We start from the raw sequence: 22,881 nt of genomic DNA, 5'->3' as shown, positions 1-22,881 counted from the left end.
CTAATGTTAAATAATCTTTCAAAACTCAGTAGACTATATATGTGTGATTTTATTTCTAGATTCTCTGTTTTATTTAAATGATCTGTATGTCTTTCCTTACACCAGCACTGCCTTGATTACTGTAGCTTTAGAAAAAGTCTTAAAATTAGCTACTAAACGTCTTCCAACACTGTTTTTGTTCTTTTTAACTTTTCTAGGTCCTTTGTACTCCTACATAACTTTTAAATTTCAATATCCAAATCTTCATTTATAGCAATTATACACAGACCTGAATTTTTATATATACCTTGTGTTTTCTAATCCTGCTCAATTCAAATACAAGTTCAAGGGCTCCTGGAGATTTCTTAGTATTTTCTCTGTAGATGATCATTTCATCTACATATAAAGATTTTGCTTCTACCTTGCCAATCCTATCTTAATTGTGTCATTTTCTTGTCAGACTATTTAGGTGGGGCCTAGGTTTCAAAGTTTAATGGACAGATAAAGAGTAAGCATATCTGCCCTTGTTCCCCACCTTAAGGAGAAAGCATTGTATCTTCTCCAATCATATAAGGAATTCTCGCTGGAAGTATGGAGTACATGTCTTTATTCTGTTGAGAAGGTTCTGTTCTACTTCTAAACTTCTGATAGCTTTTACCATGAACAGCTGTAGAATTTAGTCCAATACTTTTTCTCCAACTAGTGACAGGATCATATGGCTTTTTCCTTGCCTCTATTAAAATGATGACTTTTGGGGGTGGATCTTCCAGTGCTGAACCAACACTGCCATCCCTATAACAAAACCACTTTCTACATCCTTCCAGATCTGACTTCTAATAGTTTGTTTTGTTAAACAAATTTCTATCTATGTTCATACTTTTTTCTTCATCCAGTTTTAGGATTAGCACAATGTTGAGTTCCTAAAATGAGGGGAGAAGTGTTCCTTCTTTTCTCTCCTTTAAGTGTTTGATATAATTTATCAGTTAAAATGGTTATGAGCCTGCTGTTGTCATATAGGTAGGTTTTCAAGCTAGGAATATACTTTCTTTAATAGGTGCTATTCAAATTTTATATTTCCTCCCGAGTTAGCTTCATTAATTTGTCTTCCAAGATACTTCTTAGAAGTTGTCAAATTTATTTCAAAACAGATTTTTGAAATACTCTTTATATATCCTTTTAAATTCTGTATAATCTGTGGTAATGTCTCCTAGATCTTGATATTCTAATTTTAAAAATGTATAATTGATATTGTGTAACAGGAAGTAAATGTCTAAAGGAGCAGGGGAAGTGGGAGGGGTAGGGAAAAGGAAAAAAGGGAAAAGAAAAAATTTTAGAAAATGAAAAAAATGGAAACAAAGTCTTTGCAAATAGGGAAGGGTGGGGGACGTGAAGGGAGGGCAAGGGAAGGGGGGAAAAAAAGAACCAAGAGACTCATGTAATGGTACGAGATCCCAATGATGAATGTAATTGTATTTTATACCAAAAATGTACCAATAAATTTAATGGGAATAAAAAAAAACCTAGTCCAGCTGGAACTGTCTAAAGAACAAGATCACTCCAAAGAAGAAATCTTCTGTGAGCCTCTGGAAGGCTTGAAATTTCTCTTCAAAAACCAGGGCTCCAGAGCTGCTACAGGTAAGTAAACATCATCTTGCTAAGGCCACAGTTCTCAGACTCTTGATAAATTATCTGACATAGCTCTCTTATATTCATACTTCTCTACAGGGAGCATGGAAATCTGACTTCCTCCTCATATTTGGGCTAACAGTAAAGTTTCCTTCTCCCATTAAGCAGGCAGCTCAGTGGTCACTAACTCTCTTCTCATTATTTTCTGACAGGTTTTTCATTCTTCAACACAGCCACAAGCCACAACACCCCAAGATAGTTGGAAAGTACCTAATCCCTACTATGTAGGGTGTACAGCCCCTTCCTGCTTGAAGAAGACAGAGGCCACCACTACTTCAACACTCCATAAAGATGTATGGGATTTATGTGTCTCAGGGGAAACTGATATAGGAGGCAAGGTAAGGCAAAGCTCGCTTGGGAAATATGTGAGACCTGCCAATTACAAGATCCCAGGATAGCACCAAATAATTCCCAGTAACACATATGTAGAGCTTATCACAGGATCCAAAAAGATGTGCAATGCACATTAAGACACAGACACCAGGAAGAGCCTGCTTTTGTGACTCTTCATGGTAGCTCACACTGTGCCTCCCAGACGCAGGGTGTACTTTCATTTTTTTCTCTTTTTATCTTTTTCTCTCTTGTTCAGCCAAAGTTTGCTCTACAGCACCAGTTTTTCACTTATCACTTCCCCCTTCACTTTCCAAATAAAGTTTTGGCACAATTTTTGGCTTGTCTCTTTCAATTCTTTGAGCAAAGAAGGACCTGGAAACTTTTAATTGGTAAACCATTTCTAAAGGACCTAACCAACAACATCCCCAGAAACCCTGAAGAGCAGTTATTCTGTGACTTTTGATTCCTGGAATAGCTTTGTCTTAAACAATAAATCATTTCTCAGCTTGTCTTCTGATTATATTCCCCTATATATGGAGGTCACTGCAATGAATTTCTTCTCCAAAGCTAGCCTATCCTTTGGAAGGGATCACTTTCAGAACAAAACCCCACATTGTATTTGCAGTTTACAATACCTACAGGCTTTTTGGGGGGCTAGTGGTGCAAACCTAATCAAAATACCAATAGAATCTCTCAGTGAACTGGAGAAAACAATCCTAAACTTCATATGAAACTAAAAGAGACCTAAAACAGCAAATACAATTCTGGGCACCAAGGACAAGGCTGTAGGAAGCAAAATTCCAGACTTTACCTTATACTACAAAGATACCACAATTTTTTTTTTTTTAAAAAAGCATGGTATTGACAAAATAACAGGCTTGTGGATCAATGAAACCAAGAACAGAGGATGGAGAAACAACTCCAGGCACTCTCATCTACCTGATCTTTGACAAAGGGGTCAAATGCCTTCACTGGAGGAAAGATAGCTTCTTTATCAAATGGTTCTAGGAATATTGCCTATGCACATGCCAAAGACGGAACCTAGACCTATATCTCTGATCATGCAATAAACTAAAATCAAAATGTATCAAAGATCTAAACATTAACACAGAAGCATTTACTCTACTGGAAGACAAAATAGATTAAATTCTTGAAGACATAGGCATAGGCAAAAATTTTCTAAGCAGAACCCCATTTGCAGAAGAAATAATACCAAGAATTGACATATGAGATCAGAACTAATCAACAAGCTTCTGAACAGAAAAGGAGGCCACCAATAAACTGAAGCAAAAACCTAAAAGTAGGAAAAAAATCATCAGTTATTCCTTGGGCAGAGGACTAATATCTAGAATATGCAAAGAACTCAAAAAATTAGACCCCTCAAAATGAAGAGACACTTCTCAGAAGAAAAAATACAAAAGGTCAATCGATTCATAGAAAAATGTTTGATTTCACTGGCCATTTGAGAGATGCACATTTTAAAACAAAATAAGATTCCATCTCACCCCAGAAAGAATGGCTATCATCAAGAAATCAGACAATAACTCATGGTGGAAAGGCTGAGGAAGAAAAGGAACCTGTCTTGATTGTCCCTGGGAGTGTACTGTTACAACCTCTATGGAAGTCAGTATGGGGATTTCTCAAAAACCTAAAACTAAAAACCTCATTTGACCCAGCTATTCCTCTTATAGATATCTTCCTGAAAGAGTTAAAGACATCATATTACAATGACACATGCATATATATGTTTATAGCAGCATGATTCATAATAGTTAAGTAGACCAGTTGGTAAATGGTTATAGAAAATTTATTGCTTATACACAATGGAGTACTACTCTTCCATAAAGAAAGATAGACTTGAGCTATTTGAAGGAAAATGGAAGCACCTTGAGGCCATAATATTAAGTGAGGTAAATCAGACACTAAGCTAAATATCACATGGTTTTTCTGATATGATACAACTGATATATAGATAAAGCACAAAATAAAAAGATAGGTAATGGGAAGTAGGAAATAGGTGTTTCTCAAATGGAAGGGGATTAAAAGATAGAGGAAATGGGGAGAGAAAGGAGGGGAAGGAAGTGGACAAAAATTAAGATGTATTATGTACATATACTAATTCCCATGAGTAATAAAACCATTATTTACTGCAAACATATACTAACAAATAATTAATAAATTCTTACAGGTTATATAATAACCTATTATATGTAAAACCAATATATTAACAAAAAATAAATGACTTCTTATATGATATATAAAAATCTATTATATGTAATAGCCAATTATATTAAAATTGGTAAGACATAAAATGAAACATTTATGTTGCATAGTGCAGTGAAATACAGATGCTACATAAAGTATAAAAGGAGACAAGAGGACTGAGCACCAAAAAGGGCCCTCTCCCCAGCTTACATTGGTACAGCACACTGACATTTTTAACTCTTCCTGCCATGCATACACACTCCTCCATCTGGGCTCCAGCATTAGCTTCCTTTTACCTGCAGTGCCTTCTCCATATCCTCATGGTCTGCCCACTCGTTTCATATCTGTGCTCAAATGTTAATCTCTTTTTCAGACTTTCCTTACAACTATATTTAAAATTAAAAGACCTGCCTCCCAACTTCAATCCCTCACCTCATGGCACACTTGATTTTTTTCAAATGAAAAAATATATAATTTATTTATTCACTTAATTTGCTTAATTTTATAATTCTCCATGCACATGCATACACTGAATTAAATTGAATTTGTGTATATAAACAGGAATTCTTCTCTTTCAGTTATCCTTCCCTAGCCACACTGCTAAACACTCCATAATTTTTTTAGATAATGCTATGCTAGTTTTAGGATCTAAAACACCATTTTTCTATGGTGATTGTACATGATACTGACATTATTATCTTTAAGCAACAAATTTGACGGCCAATATTGATGGGCAAAGTATGTGTTCTCTTTTCTCAAAACAGAAGCAGAGATATAATAGTAGATATTCTTATTGCTTCTATTAAAAGCACTATTCATGGTCTAACTATCCTCCAGAAACCTTTTGTAATGTCTATTTATAAAGCATAAGACAAGTTCTACAAGTCCTCCAATACTTGGGGAATAATTGAGCATATTGTTTCATCATAAATGTGTCAAATTACAGGACCCCACCCAAAAGCCCACCCAGATAATAGAGGCATGAGTGTGCATGTCTCAGGAAGGGCCCCATCCAGTATCAGAAGCTTGGACACACAGGTCCCAGCCAAAGGCCCACCTAGAAAACAGCTGCACAGGTACATATGCCCCAGCCAGAGGCCTGCCTAGATACCAATAGTAAGTGCACACAGAACCCAGCCAGAAGCCCACTGAGACATCAGTGGCTCAGCATTGCAGACCTCAGCCAGAAGCTCACCCAGTCAATAGTGGCACCAATGTGCAGCCCCCAGACAAACAAGCAATATAATGCTGTAACTCAAGCTTCTAGGAAAAAGAAGAGCAGGACAAACCCAGAGCTCATACAAGGGAGGAAATTATAAAGATCAGAGCAGAAATCAATGCAATGCAGACTAAGAGAATGATAGAAAAAAAATAATGAACCAAAGACATGATTCTTCAAAAAAATAAAGAAAATTGACAAACACTTAGCCAAATTTATCAAAAAAGAAAAGGCTCAAAACTATGCAATTAGGAATGAAAAGGGTGAAATTACAATGGACCCAGCAGAAATCCAGAGGATTATCAATACCTACTTTGAGAACCTATATGCCAATGAGATATAAAACGCAGAAGAAATGGACAGATTTCTAGATACATATGAATTATCAAAGTTGAATGAAGAAGGCCTAAAAATTCTAAACAACTCAATATCAATCAATGAAATTGAAAACATAATTAAAACTTACCAACAAAGAAAAGCCTGGGTCCTGATGGCTTCACTGCTGAATTCTAAAAGATATTTAGAGAAGAACTACTGCCACTACTGTTTAAACTCTTCAGTGAAATTGAAAGGGAAGTAATACTCCTGAATTCATTCCTGGCAGCAACCATCACCTTGATCCCAAAAACAAAGACCCAACTGAAAAAGATAAGAACTATAGGCCAATCTTACTAATGAACATAGATGTAAAAATCCTCAATAAGATACTGGCAAACAGAATGCAGAAGATCATCAAGAAGATCATACACCCTGACCAAGTGGGATTCATCCCAGGGATGCAGGGATGCTTCAACATACACAAATCAATCAATGTAAGGCACCATATCAATAGAGTCATGGACAAAAACCTTTTGATCATCTCAATAGTTGCAGGAAAAGTGTTCAACAAAATCCAACATCCATTCATGATTAACCCCTAAGGAAAATTGAAATAGACAGTCTTTATCTCAAACTGATGAAAGCCATCTATTAAAAACCAACAGCCAACATCATACAAAATGGTCAAAACAGAAATCCTTCATGCTAAAATCAGGAACAAGACAAGCATGTCCACCATTGCCACTCCTGTTCAAAATAGTTCTGGAAACATTAGCCTCAGCAATTAGAAAATAAAAGAAATAAAAGGAATAAAGATAGGAAAGGAAGAAATTAAACTGCCATTTGCAGATTACATAATACTCTATATAGAAGACCCCAAGAGCTCCACCAAAAGTCTTCTAGACTTAATAATGAAATTTAGTAGAGTAGCTGGATACAAGGTCAACAAACAAAAATTAATAGTCTTCCTATACACAAACAACAGGCTCACTGAGAGAGGAACTGCAGAAACAACTTCTTTCACATGGCATAAAATATGAAATACCTAGTAATCATTCTAACAAAATAAATAAAAGATCTCTACTCTGAAAACTGCAGCACTGTGGAAAAGAGATCAAAGAGGATATCAGAAAGTGGAAACACATCCCTTGCTCCTGGGTAGGAAGAATGAGTACAGTAAAAATGACCATAATTCCAGAACTGCTATATAGATTCAATGCAATCCCAAATGAATTTCCAATAGCATAATTCATAGGACTTGAAAAAACTATCCAAAAATTTATTTGGATCAAGAAGAGTCCTAGAATAGCAAAAGCAATTCTAGGCAAGAAAGAAAAAGTAGGGGGTATAACAATACCCAACTTAAAACTATACTACAAAGCCACTGTGATAAAAACAGCATTGTACTGGCAAAGAAGCAGATGCAGGGATCATAAAAGATGCAGAAACAACTCCAAACATAATCAGCCACCTCATCTTTGACAATGGAGCCAAACACCCTCACTGGAGGAAACATAGCCTCTTTAATAAATGGTGCTAGAAAATTTGAGCTTCAACTTTCCAAAGATTAAAACTAGATCTATATCTTTCACCATGCACTACACTAAAATAAAAATGGATCAAAAATCTAAATATTAAATCAGAAACATTAAACCAGTTGGAAGAGAGGTTAGTTAGAACTCTTGATGACATTGGAGTAGGGAAGGATTTCATGAACAAAAACTTAGTTGCACATGAACTAGCACAAAGTTTCAACAACTGGGATCTCATCTTATTAAAAAGCTTCTGCACGGTAAGAGAAACCATGAACAGAGTGAAAAGACACCCCACAATGTGGGAAAAAAATTCATTTGTAATGAATGCAGGAGTATTGCTTCCCTTTCAATTTCATTGAAGAGTTTAAACAGTAGTGGCGATAGCTTTTCTCTAAATGTCTTGTAGAATTCAACATTGAAGCAACCAGGACCCGGGCTTTTCTTTGTTGGTACATTTTAAAATATGTTTTCAATTTATTTGATTGGTATTGGGTTGTTTAGAATTTTTAGGTCTTCTTCATTCAACTTTGGTAATTCATATGTGTTTAGAAGTCTGTCCATTTCTTCTGTATTTTCCATCTTATTGGCGTATAGGTTCTCAAAATAGGTATTGATGATCCTCTGGATTTCTGCTGGGTCTGTTATAACTTCACCCTTTGCATTCCTACTTGCATGTATTTAGGTCTTTTCTTTCCTTTTTTTGGTAAGGTTTGCCTAAGGGTTTATTAATTTTATTTATTCTTTCAAAGAACCAACTCTTTAATTCATTGATTTTTTGTATCATTCTCTTAGTCCCCATTGCATTGATTTCTGCTCTGATCTTTATAATTTCTTCCCTTGTATGAGCTTTGGGGTTGTCCTGCTCTTTTTTTTGTAGAAGCTTGACATTTAGCATGAGGTTGTTTATTTGAGCTCACTCTGTTTTCCTAATATGAGTATTCACTGCTATTAATTTCCCTGGTAAGACTGCTTTCACTATGTCACATAAATTCCAATATTTTGTACTGGGGTTGTTATTTAATTGTAGAAACTATTTGATTACTTCTTTAATTTCCCCTGACCCATTGGTTGTTCAGGAGTGTGCTGTTCAATTGCCATGTGTTTATGAAATTCTTGTGGTTTCTTTTGCTATTGATCTCCAATTTCATCACAAGATGGTCTGCTAATATACAGAGGATAACTTCAATTCCTTTCCATTTACATAAACATGTTCTATGAGTAAGTATGTGATCTATTTTGGAGAATAGCCCATTTGCAGCCAAAAAGAATGTGTATTCTGATTTTGTGGGGTGGGACATTCTGTGAACATCTGTTAAGTCTATGTATTCAAGAGTTTGATTGGGTTCTATTATTTTGTTGTTTATTTTTTGTCTAGTTCATCTTTCTTTTTGTGACAGTGGGGTGTTGAGGTCCCCCACTACAGTTATTCACAACCTTATTCACTTGTTCATATCCATTAATATTTATTTTATATAGTTGGGTGCCCTATCATTTGGTGCATCTATGTTTATGACTGAAATCTCTTCCTCTTGGATTATTACCTTCACTAGGATGTAGTGACTTTCTTTATCTTAATTAGTGTTGTTTTGAAATCAATTTCATCTGCAAATACAAGAGCTCCTCCTGCTTTTATTTTTTGTTTCCTGTTTCCTGGAGTATTGTTTCCCACCCTTTAACTTTCATTCTGTTTCTTTTTGAATTAAGTGTGTTTCTTGTATGCAGCATATTGTTGGATCTCGCTTCTTGACCCATTCTGCCAGTCTATTTCTTTTGATTGGTGAGTTGAGACCATTAACATTGATGGTTATAACCGATACGTATTGACTTATTATGATTGTCGTGACTTTTTCTTTTTTTTGGATTCTCCCCTTCGCATTTAATTTCTTGTTGTGCCAGAGGGATTCATTTCTCTGTTCCACTGGTGTTTCTCTATGGAGGCCAGGGGGGTGACCGGTAGTCATGCATCTGCAGGTTCAAGACACCTTTCCCATGCAGAGTAATTCCTCGTGGAGAAAGCATCTCTTGCTATCTCCTTCATTGAAGTCTCTCTCCTTGCTCTCCCTGTGGGCTTCAGTTCTCACTTCAGATCCTCACTGTGATGTGGGGACACACTTCTCTCCTTCTCTTCCTCACATTGGTATATTTCAGCATCTAGATACCAAATCTTGGAGAGGCTGTTTCTCTGCTGTTCACCACTCTGCCATCTTCCTGGAAGTCCCACATGTTCTTCTCTTGATGGGTTATCTTTTAAATGATTACTTACATTCTGTTTGCCAGCATCTTGTTAAGGATTTTTGCATCTATGCATTAAGAATATTGGCCTGTAGTTTTTGTTGTTATTGTTATTGCATCTTTTGCTTGTTTTGGTATTTGTATAATGCTGGCTTCAGAGAATGAACTTGGCATTGTCCCTTCACTTTCAGTTTCATGAAAGAGATTGGAAAGTATTGCTATTACTTTATTTCTGACTTTCTAATATAATTTAATGGTAAAACCAGTAGTTTCTGGGTGGGCTGTTCTTAGTATTAAGGTCTTTATTAATTTCATTGTTATTGGTTCATTCTGAGTTTTTATATCTTCTGAGTTACAGGGATACTTGTTGGGCAATTTTGAATTCTACACTGTGGAAAGAGGAAAAATCAAATCTACTCAACCATGAAAGTTAAATGAACTAATGAGTACTTGAGATAAAATGCCTTCCACGTCTAGGGGAAAAGGGACATCAAATGAGTTGTGCTAGAAGACATGCACCTCTTCCAGGGATGGGGAAATCTTAGAACCCAATTCCCATTATTTTGGTACAGGCAAAAAAAGATCTAACTCCCAATTTGGACATTGAGAATATGTCCTCAAGGCAACTGATTAAGATTCTCAGGCTGCAACCCCAAACAAGGGAGGGAAAATCTGTTAAAAAGTCATGGTGCCCAAGGGAAAGTAGGATTCCTTCCATGACTGTACAACACTACAACTGAGGTCTCACCACACTTTCAACCCATCTCTCATTTCTGGCCCTGTCCCTAGAATCCCTAACTGATCAAACACCCTAGAGGCCCAGAAATATCTTCCAGCATGGCAGTCACCACACGATATGTTTCTTTGGTAGAATTTTCCTCAAACACCTGGTAGATGCTCTGAGTGCACTTAAAGACTGATTATATATAAATCTCATGAGAAGCTTGGTGATGGAAAAAATAATAGTTTTGCCTCTACTGGAAAATGGAGACAGAAAACACCAAGGGTCTCCAAAGGAGATAGGCCCCAGAGGAGGGAAGAACCAGCACACAACAATCTCCTGCCATGGTTTTCCTATTGTGGATAAATTGATCCTCACAGAGCACACAACAGGGCTCACTCCCTGGAGGCTCTGCTTATATTATCCCTACTTCCTTCAGCAAACACAGAGACCTTCACCCTATTTCTACTCCTCCACTTCTTGGTAGTTACAACAGCAGTTTCCTGATAGTTATAACCACCTCTGGTAATTTCATATTTGAATTCTTCTTGTCCAAGTTGGAAGATGAAGAGATGCTTAGAGAAAAAAATCAGAGTATCAGAGCTAGAAAAATCATGGCCCTCTAAATAAGACTGCCTTCCATCTTGCGTGATTTATGGTAGGTAGCCAATAATCTCTAAGATTACTAAATGTCAGCCATAGACCAAGTACTTCCTATATGTCATCTTATTTAAGACCTTAAGGATAAAAACCTTTGGGAGAAAGTGTTATTCTATTTTACACTTGGTGGAATGAAATAGTTTATATAATTGAATGGACAAGATTTCTACAGTTGATGAAGTATAGCCTGTAATTTAAAACTCTAGATTTCTTAGTCTAAATCCATTGGTTTTCTCCCATACTTTAACTGTCCACAACTTCTTATAAATTGGAAAGTTTCTCTAGCACTTTGCAAAAATTGGACAGATATGACAACCTCCTGTCTATACTAACTGAGGCAATTGGTTATGCTGTTGAAATCAGATCCATGTTTCCCACCATTTTGTCTTCCTGGATTATCCTTGGAAATAAAGTACAATATCAGAGAAATGAGATACCATTAATTCAGTTTACATCTTTATCATGGGATATGACTTTTACACTGATTCTATCCTAACTTTTCTAAGCTATAATAGGGGGTGAGGATGTAGGGTTTTTTTGAATGGTAATCAAAGGAAGCCTCCTGTACACATAAGAAGAACATTGAAACCATTGTACTAATATTAATTCTCCTTTTTGCAACCAATTTGGAGGAATCTGCCTGCTCTTTGGGCAGCTCCTGCTCAGCATGTTTTGGGTGATTCCCTCTACTGGTCTTTGAACAGGGAAGCCAAATAGTAAAAGGTGAGAATCCATAAGCCCTTGGTAGAAGTATCTGTTACTTTACTCACTCTCAGTTTGCTTAGGTCAACCATAAAATGGTGATGGAAAAGAAAATCATTTCCATGGCTTCTTGTTTACTAGAGCAGCTTTGTCAGACTTAAAGTTGGAGAATTGTCCTGAGAGAAGGTGGTATAGATCTTTTGGATTCATTTATAAATGAAAACATATCCAACTGATGTTTTCACCTAAGAAATATTTGTAACTAAAACATCATCTCTTGATGAATTAAATCCTGATATCATCTATACTTCTGTACAGTTTGAATAAAAGCAAATATTTTTAATGAAAAGAGATTAATAACCAAATAATTTTTTTCATTTAATTAAATAAAAACTACTTGCATCCCATAGAATTTTCATCTCCTCTCTTCTATTTTTTGGCATCTATGGCCACTGGACCATAACTATCTTTACCATTCATCTCAGTTTGGATATGTTCTATCACCGGATTGTTTCAAATTCACATTGCCTCCTTTCATTGGAATATCTTTCAAGTCTGTTAGAACACTGTAGGGTTGTCCACAACAACGTTTCTTTTGTATGATGGTACATCAAACTTCATCTCACATGGTTATTTGAGTTTGAGAGAAGTAGTTGGTACTCATCTAAACATACATGATCTATCTATATTCTGTTTGTAACACTGTAAAAATCATCTTTTCAGCAAGCACTTATGAGATACCTACTGTCTTCTTCAAATTGTGCCAGAAAACTGGGTATCTTGAGTAAAAATGAAGAACAAGAAGAGCAAAGACCCTGATTCCTGAAAGTATCAGACCATTTCTAGAAGTTGAAAAGACCCAGTGTCATTTTACTTACATATTATGCAGAAGATGTTGTGTGTGCATATATGCATGAATGAGGGTGTACATGTGTGTGTGTAAACAGATAGAAAGACAAATTACAAATGCTTTATAAAGTCATTATTATTATCTGAAATTGACTCAGAAGTTCATAGTTAGTTCCACAGAACAAGGTGATTCCAGCTGTTCACCTCTAGGTGTCCCTGCCCTTTCTGTGAAGGCCACTTTTTCTACTAGGAGCTGGTTCCATAATAAAATGGATAGTCCCTGGTCTCTTCTTTATAAATGTACAGGACAGGAAGAACAAAACAGTGGGCAATGTATGTAACCTGATCTGATGCTTACTTTTATATAGACAGTAAGCAAATAATAGTTTTTACTTTTTTTTTTTTTTTTTTTTTGTACCGGTGATCGAACTTGGGTCTGAAACCACTGAGCCAAAACTCAGGCCCGTTTTTACATTGTTTTGATAGGTTGGATTTTTTTTCTTAGAACATGTTTGTAGTATAGAATTTTATATTTCTCGTGGGAAATTGGCACATATAGATAATAAATCTTATTGTAATTTAATTTAAAAAGTTAACAGAATAATAAGATACCATGAAATATGAAAAATATATAAAATTTAAGTTGTATTGGTCTTAAAGTTTTATCAAAACACAGCTACATACATTTATTTAACTATTGTCTATGGTTGCTTCTGTACTATAGCAGCAGAGCATGGTTTTGACCATATTTGGTGCACAAACCTAAACCATTTATTAAAATAATTGGCCAACCCTTGCTGCAAAGAATTGCATAGGTGGGCTCTGTTTCTACTGAAATGCCAGGTGGTACATGTGTGAGCAAGTATGCAGAACCTCACTGGGAGGCAGCTAGCAGTGGAGATGAATCACATTCTGATACTTCTCTGTTGGTCAGTTTCTTCAGTGTGCCCTATGTTACATGTGCAGTGGTTATGTTGGCATAGAGTATGTATACTCTTTGAAAAAAAAAAGTTTATGTATATATTTCACTGAATGAAATCACAGATAAGTCTGGAGATATTAAGAGGGTGAAATCAAAGTCTGTTTTTTGGAAGATGTATTTTATTATAAAAAAGAAGATAATTGAGGTCTGGGTGGAAAGGAAGAAACTGATTAGATTCCATTTTATCAAAGTCCCTATGGCTGTGGCAAAAGGACAAGGTTGTATTGGGGCAACGTGCACTTATACACAGAGCTGAGATGATTTCACTTCTTCAGAAAATGGAAGAAATATTGTTTTATGAAAATGTATTTATATGTTTCATTATACATTCCTGATGCAGAGTATTGTATATGTGTTGAAAAGTTGAAATCTGACCAATCAACAGTATCCTTAAACCCATAGTGAAAATGTGAATGGAAAGAAAGAATCAGTTTTACATATTTAAAGTAGTTATTGATGTTGATGTGTTTCTGTGTGTTTTCTTTCCCATGATTACTTAATAATAAATCAGACTCCCATCTTATGCATTGTACCATTCAGCAACTGTACGTAATTTTACAGCTCACAGACACATGAAAATCTTCCAAACTCCCAACAACTCCAGCACCATCACTGGCTTCATCCTCCTGGGCTTCCCCTGCCCCGGGGAGGGGCAGATCCTCCTCTTCGTGCTCTTCTCTGCTGTCTACCTCCTCACCCTCATGGGAAATGCTTCCATCATCTGTGCTGTGTGCTGGGATCTGAGACTGCACACACCCATGTACATCCTGCTGGCCAACTTCTCCTTCCTGGAGATATGGTATGTCACTTCCACAGTCCCCAACATGTTGGCCAACTTCCTCTCTGACACCAAGGTCATCTCCTTCTCTGGGTGCTTTCTCCAGTTCTATTTCTTCTTCTCCTTGGGTTGCTCCGAATGCTTTTTCCTGGCAGTTATGGCCTTTGATCGGTACCTTGCCATCTGCAAGCCTCTACACTATCCATCCATTATGACCAGACATCTCTGCACCAATCTTGTGTTAGTCTGCTGGATACTTGGTTTCCTGTGGTTCTTGATTCCCATCATCATCACCTCCCAAATGTCCTTTTGTGGATCCAGGATAATTGATCATTTCCTGTGTGACCCAGGTCCTCTGTTAGCCCTCGCTTGCAAAAAAGTTGCTGTGATAGAGCTTGTAATCTCTACCTTATCTGCTGTACCTGTTGTTATTCTCTTGCTTTTCATCATGGGGTCTTATGCTTTGATCTTAAAAGCTGTATTGAAGGTCCCTTCAGCAGCTGGGAAAAGAAAGGCTTTTAACACCTGTGGGTCTCACCTGGCAGTGGTTTCACTATTCTATGGCTCAGTACTAGTGATGTATGGGAGCCCAACATCTGAGCATGAAGCTGGGATGCAGAAGATTGTGACTCTCTTTTATTCTGTTTTGACCCCTCTCCTTAACCCTGTGATATATAGTCTTAGGAACAAGGATATGAAAAAAGCCCTGAAGAGATTTCTAGGAACATAAAAACTGTAAATTAAAAATGCTTTGGATAATTAAATTGTATTTAAATTACTTTTAATATTTTTTCTCATTAAAGCCTACTTTTTTGGTACTTTTATGTAATAAAATTTTAAAAATAATAAGAGAAGTGTACTTCTAGCCCTTCAAACTCCCTCAGAAAGACAAAACAAAAAAAGAAAAGATTAAAATTGGATACTTCAGATCTTTAAGCATCCTGTGAGTGCTTTTTATGGTAAAATCCTTTTAGTCCAAGGGTGGAATATTCTCTGTTTTTTGGAGGCCTTTGCAGAAGTGACCACCAAAAAGCTTGGAGGCTTCAGGACATCAGATATTTTAAACACTGCTTTCATGCCTGGCATGGTGACACATGCCTGTAATCCCAGCACTTGGTAGGCTGAGGCAGGATATAGGTATGAGTTCAAGACTGGCCTGGACCACATAATAAGGCCTTGTCTCAAAGTAAAAACAAACACCAAAACAAAAAGAAAAACACTAAACAACCTGGTTTTATTCATTTAATATTGATCAGAGCTTAAAACACCTTTGAACATGTCTCTGTAATTCTTCTGGGTTATCACTTGCTCTGTTAGTATGCCTCAAATTTTTAAATTGAATACTAAATATTATGTTGTAAATGTAGTAAAGAGAATGAATATTCTAACACAATAGAAGTTAAATTTTCTTCTATCTTCAAGTAGATAGAGTATAAGCAGATTATTCTGATTCCACATAAGGGTTATTTTTATGTATTTTTTAAATGGCCTAGTTTGGGTATTGATCCTATTGTGCAGCTCTGATTCTAAGAACTGGGCTATGCACTGGACTGCTGATGAAGCCCCCAATTTAAGCAAATTCTGACCTCCTTTTTATATAATTCCTCATGACTCTTGCATCTTCTGGTTTGGTCTTTATACTCACAACCTCGGCTTCTGCTATATTTCTCAAAATTTCATTTTGTACATGAACAGCTTACTAAAATCAGGGATAAATTCTAGCAGCTACTTGGGAAAAAACTGAATTTATTACATCTGTGTGTGGATGGGCTGACATTGGGAGAGAGAAAAAAACAGCAGCTAGCTGTGAGAAATATCATCCATGAATGAATGGTCTAACACCAGGAGAGAGATATTAGCAGCTAATTGGGAAAGGAGTTAGGCTTACATGGTTATTAAAGGGGCTAAAGAATTTGATTAAGCCTAAGGAGGGTCTGCACAAGTGGGTAAACCATCACTGGATTTTTCAGGACCAGAGAGATTGTCTTCTGTTTACTGAGAAACAGCCTGTTATTTGCTGAAAGAGGTTGTTGCTTGGCCTGTTTGCTTGTGAAGATCTCACTTAAGTCAGGCGTGACACTTAGTTGTAGAAAATCCTAAAGACTGAACACACATATCCTCTACCCCCAAAAATCTGTTCGAACTAATAAATGAATTCAAGTTATACAAATGAAAATCAATACACAAAAACCAGTTGTATCTTATCACAAAAATACCATCAGAATGTCAGGTAATATGTATTATAATTTCCTATTTTTTGCATATATATTTTCCAAAAGAACATATTATAAATGACAAATACGTAGAATTTTATCATCTAAAATAAACAAATTTGAAAAATAAAGTGTATTTGTATACATTAACAAAGGACAACCTGAAAAGAAAATTAAGAAATGATCCCACCTATAGTAGTCTTACAAAAAATAAAATAATCAGGAATGAACTTAATCAAGGGGACAAAAATTTCTATACTGAATCTCATCAATGTTGCTCAAAGAGATTAAAGATACAAATAAATGGAAAGAAATTCTATGTGTATAAATGTAAGATAATATTGTAAAGATGTCATTACCATCCAATATGACCTGTGATCCATAGACACAATCTAATCTCTTTCAATATCCAAATGATATTTTTGCAGAAATGGATAAATCCATCCTAAAATTATCAGGGAATTTCACGGGACCCCATATACCCAAAACAATATTCAAGAAAGAACAAAGTTAGCTGTTGTCATAGACCGGAGGAGAATTGAGGCCTAATTGCCATCCTCTTTGAGCACAAAAGAGAAATGCTGCTCTCACGGGTGATTGCATATTGCAGGAAAAATTTAAGACAGGTGGGTTAAGTTGTTTACCAGGGGATGTACTATTGGATAAAGGAAACCAGATTAATCTTGTGTTACTTCGATTTTTTTGTGTATGTGTTTGGTTGAATAAAAGCGAGGTGAGCAAAAGGCTCGCATACTAGAGTCTAGAGCCCCCGACTGCTTGCATGTTAATCTAATGTGTCTCTTCATCATTCATCCTTGTTTGCCTCCAGGTCAGGGAGAACAAAGTAGCAAGTCTATGTCCTAGAACAAGGCTGGCTGCGGGAGTTGGTCTTCAATCCTAATTAGGGCTCAGGGCTCTGGACCTGGGCTCCACTACAGTTGGCACCCCAAACAAGCACTTGAAACTGGGGTTGCCAACAAGCTGTCTCACATGTCCTCATTTCAAAATTTACTACAAATACACTGTAATCAAAACGGCATGGTACTGACACATATACCAATGGAATACAATAGAAATTCCAAAAATAAGCCCTAACCTATTTGATCAAGTGATTTTGAGTAAGGGTTCAATACCTTGCAGTGGAAGAGGGAACAATCATTTTGTTGCTTGTTGTCCACACAGAAAATAATGAAGTTGGACTCTAACCTTGGGACATATACAAAATTAACTGTAAATGATTCAGACTTAGACATAAGACTGAAAGACATAAAGCTCTTACATGAAATCATAGAGGAAAAGCTTTATGATGCTGTATTTGACAGTGATTTCCTGGATATGATACAAAAAGCTTGCCACAAAGGAGTGGATAAATTAAACATCAGAATTTAAAATATTTGTGCATTGAAGGGCACTATCAGTGGAAAGAAAAATGAATCTATCAAATAGAAGAAAATATTCACAAATTATAGATCTGCAAGGATTAATATCAGAATACATAAAGAACCACAACTTCACAAGAAAAACAACCTAGTTTTTAATTTAATTTAATTTAATTTATTTTTGCACCCTAGTTTTTTAAATGAGCAAATAACTTAATAATTTGTAAACTAGTGACCAAAAAGCACATGAAAGTATTCTCAAATTTACTTGAAAAAAAAGTTACAAATGTGAAAGGATGAACCTTGAGGCCAGCCATGAAAAGACAAGTAATGTGTAATTCCATTTAGGAAAGCCACCTAGAACAGTCTGATTCATGGAGACAGGAAGTAGAATGGTGGTTGCCTGGCACTGGGGCCGGTTGGAAGATGGAATCTTTATTTAACAGATAGTTTCACTATACTACAAAGCTACTGTGAAAAAACAGCATGTTACTGGCAAAGAAATAGACCTGTGGACCAGTGGAACAGATTAGAAGATGGAGAAACAACTAGAGACATACTCAGCTACCTCATCTTTGACAAAGGAACCAAACACCCTCACTGGAGGAAAGACAGCCTCTTTAATAAATGGTGCTGGAAAAATTGGTTTTCAAATTGCCAAAGATTAAAACTAGACCTATATCTCTCACCATACTCTAAACTAAAATAGAAATGGATTAAAGATCTAAATATTAAAATAGAAACACTGAACCAGCTAAACAGAAGTTAGGTAGAACTCTGGAAGGATCTGGGGTAGGAAAAGATCTTATGAACAAAATCTCAGTTGCCCATGAACTAGCACAAACAATCAAGAAGTGGGATCTCTTCTTATTAAAAAGCTTCTGCACAGCAAGTGAAACCACCAGCAGTGTGAAGGCACAACCCACAATGGGGGAAAAAATTTTCACCTGCTATTCCTCAGACAAACGTCTATTATCTAGAATCTATAAAGAACTTAAAAAGATCAGACGTCCCAAATTTGAAGACCCAATCCAAAAATGGGCATCTGAAATGAAAAGACATTTCTCAGACAAAGAAGTAGAAATGGGAAATAAACTTATGAAAAAATGTTGAACAGCACTGGTCATTCGAGAGATGCAAATGAAAGCAACGCTGAGATTCCACCTCATTCCAGAAAGAATGGCTGCTATCATGAAATCAACCAATAACAAATGTTGGCATCCCTGTGGGGAAAGAGGAACCCTGCTCCACTGCTGGTGGGAGTGTAGACTGGTGCAAGCACTGTGGAAATCAGTATGGAGATACCTCAAAGAACTAGGACTGGAAGTCCCATTTGACTCAGCTCTTCCCCTGCTGGGTGTCTTTGCCAAAGAATTAAAAGAATCATAGCACAGTGATATATGTGCACCCATGTTCATAGCAGCACAATTTGTAATAGCTAAAACTTGGAAACAGCCCAATTGCCCATCAACTGGAGACTGGATTAAAGAAAATGTGGGATTTTTAATAAAATGGAGTACTACTCAGCCATGAAAATTGATAAATTACAGATATTTATAGCTAAATTGATGCACATTGAGGAAATACTCTTAAGTGGAATAAATAGGACACATGTGTAAACATGGAATAGCTTCTCTAGTGTGAGAAACTGAAAGTGTAAATAAGGACTAAAAGGTATACTAGATAATGTGAAATAGGAAATAAACGTCAAAAGGGGAAGGGGAACTGGTAGGGTTAGGGGAATGGAGAGCAGGGAAAGGAAAAAATATGAGAAAAGAAGAAAATGGAAACAAAGTCTTTGTAAATAGGGAGGGGTAGAGGGTTTGAATGGAGGGCATGAGAATGGGGAAATAAAGAACCAAGATATATCATGTAAAGGTACAAGTTTCAAATGATGAATATCATCATATTGTATACTTAAAATGTACCAATAAAATTAATGACAAATAAATAAAATTAGAAAATTATCTCATGTGTTGAAGGATGTATTTTGGAATATCAAGGGAAAGGTTCTCAAATCTCAAAGGGCCATGATGCAAACGCATAAACAGAAACAATACTCTCATCTAAAATTTTTTAACCATAAATATGAGTTTCACAGCTGAATAGGAAACAAAATCTTTTAATGATCACTCTCTGAAACTCATGGCACACTACAAATTGGATCATCCAAACGCTCATAAGTCCCTCAAATGCTTTTCGCAATGCAGGGTAATATTTTGTTTCCTTCTGAGAGAGCTCTTCCGTGAACATTACAAGGAAGTGAGTTAAAGTTTAATATACCATATTGTAAGAAGTACTATGTATGAATGAATTTACTATCAAGTGTTTTCCTTTTATTCTGAATATATGAATATTTGATTAAAATAAAATTCAGGCACATAAGCTTACAAATATAAATTTTCTTTTTGTTTCACCAAGCCTTTGGAAATACATTTATATACTTCACCTAGCCTTTAAGAATGTTAATGGGTATTGTTTGCAATGAAGCATGCAATTGTACTTGCAATGAAAATGTGTAAATGATAAATTTAAGGAGGCAGATTTCTTATCAGTATTACATCAATTTTGTTCCTTGTTCAATAGACAAAGCATGGCAAGTCCAATTCAATTCTAATATTTTATTTCTTCAATCTATATATTTATAGCAGCTTTACTAGTTTTACATGCTTTGGTTTTATTTGAAATAGCCCTTCTTTCCATGAAACAACCCATTTAGCACCAGTGTAGTTTTGATTATTGCATTTAGGACCTTCTTTGGATTGTGACTCTGTGTATTCTCAAGAAATAGTGTACAGAAGATTCAAGCAGGATGAGTAATGACATTGATTTCATACAACATCATTGTGTTTCACAGCCAGTGAAATAATTAAAGTAGCTGAAAATTGAGTCCTGAGAAATTGGGACACAGGCCAGTGTAAACAAGGACTAAAACAAAATGAATTTTAAAGTTCAATCAAATGAATAATTATAAAATTGAATAATCACTAAGTCTTTTGTGGCAGATAAGTGAATGTTTCCTTCAATAAAAGAATGTAGCTGAATAAAATGGTAAGCATCTCACAGTAAAGATATTTGGCAACAATGATGAGAATTGCCTTTTATACTAACATTAATATCGTCTGCTTTTTCTCTGCTTCTACATATATTCTATGATTTAAAAGTTTTGACCTCAAAGGTGCTCTACTTTTCATTTATAATGTTTGGAAAGAACCATGCTACCCTTGCCTCCTAGCTTACTGTCTTCAGGCAAAATGACACATACTCTTTATCAGATCCTGTACAATAGCTTTAGTTGAGAGGAAACTCCATAGTCATTCAGAATAAAAAGCATTTTGTTTTAACCTTACTAGCAAACACAACAGACCAAGAGAGAATCTGTATCTATGAGAACAACAGCAACAACAACAAAAACACAAATGCTAAAATACTTCTTATACTCTGAGAAATTATTACCTGTCTTATGTTGCCACCTGAAATGTGATTGAAAGGGAAACAGAACCACAAGGCTACATTCAGATTTCACAGTTTGGACAGCTCAATAAGCAAAGAGATGCAGTTGCTCCTTGGTATGCGTGAAGGATTGGCTCCAGAATAACTTGGGGATCCAAAATCCACAGATGTTCAAGCCCATTATGGACTATAATGTAGCACATTTATAAATCTACGCATTGTCTCCCACATATTTTAAATCATCTCTAGATTACTTACAATAACTAACAGTGTAAATGCTATATAAATAGTTGGCAAACTGTACCTTTTAGGAAACAATGCAAAGGGATTTAAATGCCTCTATATTTTAGTACAAACACAATTTTTCTAATATATTTATTCTGCATTTTGTTGAAACCATAATCCAAAATCAATGGATACAGAAGGAAGACTATACAGGAGCAGCCCTTCCACATAGATATCAAATATGATAACCAAGAACAGGGTCCTCAGGGAACAACACATATAAAAGGTAAGTTTCATGTCAGCAACAACAAACTGCAAGGTGTTAGCATATATGAGTGAAGCAAGACATTCAGTGTTTCAAGATTGTCTTAGAGGGAAATGCCTGCCAAAAAAAAGCATCAGGGTTATTTACATAAAGGAAAGCAAACAATAAGCAGAAAAATCATTGATTAAGAAAACACTATGGAACCTACATGCACAAATAAACATATCTGCAATGATTTTTTTTTGCAACAAAATAGTCCACATTAAGCAGTCTAACCGCTCAGAGCAGGCTCCCTCACTTAGAAAAAGTGGCCCATGTGGTATATCGAATTTTTACATCAACAAAATAGTGAATCAAAATTTTCATCTAGAAAATTCTAGGTGCAAAACTGCAAGGCTCTTCCCTGTACTGTGGACCTGAAACCAGCAGGGCAGAGAGAAATCATTTCATTAATGCTAAATAATTACTAGGTATAGTCATATAAAAGCCATTTATACCAGGCCCAGAGAGATTACTTCTTTTTGTTTTTTTTGTTGTTGTTGTTACTGGGGATCAAACTCAAGACCTTGCACTTGTGAGACAGGCGTGGTATCAATGATCTAAATCAGTGGCCCTCAGAAAGATTTTTTTTAATCATTGTACAATACCATAAGGAACCACAAGAGGGATACACATTGGTGGATGCATTCTTTCACCATGAGACCTGGCCTTTGGAATATTTTAATGTGAGTAACACTTCATTTAGTCTCATGACCAGTATAAACAGTTATAGTAAATTATCTTATATAGTACTTTAAAAAGAATTTAACTTCGACTGATGTGTATGCACTCTACCATATAAGGTAAACACATATGGACAAATACATATGCAGGTAAAGTGACTTCCTAAAATTACAAAGTTTGAAATTCTGTTCTTAATGTTTCCTCCAGCACAATGCTGATTTTTATTTTTATTATTTGCAATGCACTTAAATAGAATCACATTCTCCAGACATAGTTAATCAAGATTATATTCTTGTTGCCTTCAGGAGAAATCTCACGTTTATTACTTTACCAAAAGAAACTTTCAAAAATTTGGTGCTTCCTATAAAAACTAGTACTCTACATTAAATGAATAACTGATATCATCTTCATGTCTTCCAGAACA

The 22,881-nt window shown here is 35.8% G+C and overlaps 1 protein-coding gene across 1 annotated transcript; it reads left to right on the top strand.

Annotated features, from left to right (window-relative positions):
- Nucleotides 1-13,866: 13,866 nt before the first annotated feature.
- On the top strand, nt 13,867-14,929 carry LOC147822304 (olfactory receptor 11G2-like). Its single transcript, XM_087197274.1, has one exon. The coding sequence runs from the start codon at nt 13,994-13,996 to the stop codon at nt 14,927-14,929; it is 936 nt and encodes a 311-aa protein (XP_087053400.1). The 5' UTR covers nt 13,867-13,993.
- The last annotated feature ends 7,952 nt before the right edge of the window (nt 14,930-22,881 follow it).

The sequence above is a fragment of the Heterocephalus glaber genome, unplaced genomic scaffold (genome assembly GCF_053883595.1).
Source record: "Heterocephalus glaber isolate CG9 unplaced genomic scaffold, H.glaber_assembly_v1.0 deba00001662, whole genome shotgun sequence".
Lineage (NCBI taxonomy): Eukaryota > Metazoa > Chordata > Mammalia > Rodentia > Bathyergidae > Heterocephalus > Heterocephalus glaber.
The sequence above is the reverse complement of the archived record's forward strand: the minus strand, read 5'-3'. Positions and strand labels throughout refer to the sequence as shown.

Bases quoted from the DNA above. Each gene is read 5' to 3' on its own strand.
- LOC147822304 (XM_087197274.1), top strand. From the start codon at position 13,994: ATGAAAATCTTCCAAACTCCCAACAACTCCAGCACCATCACTGGCTTC.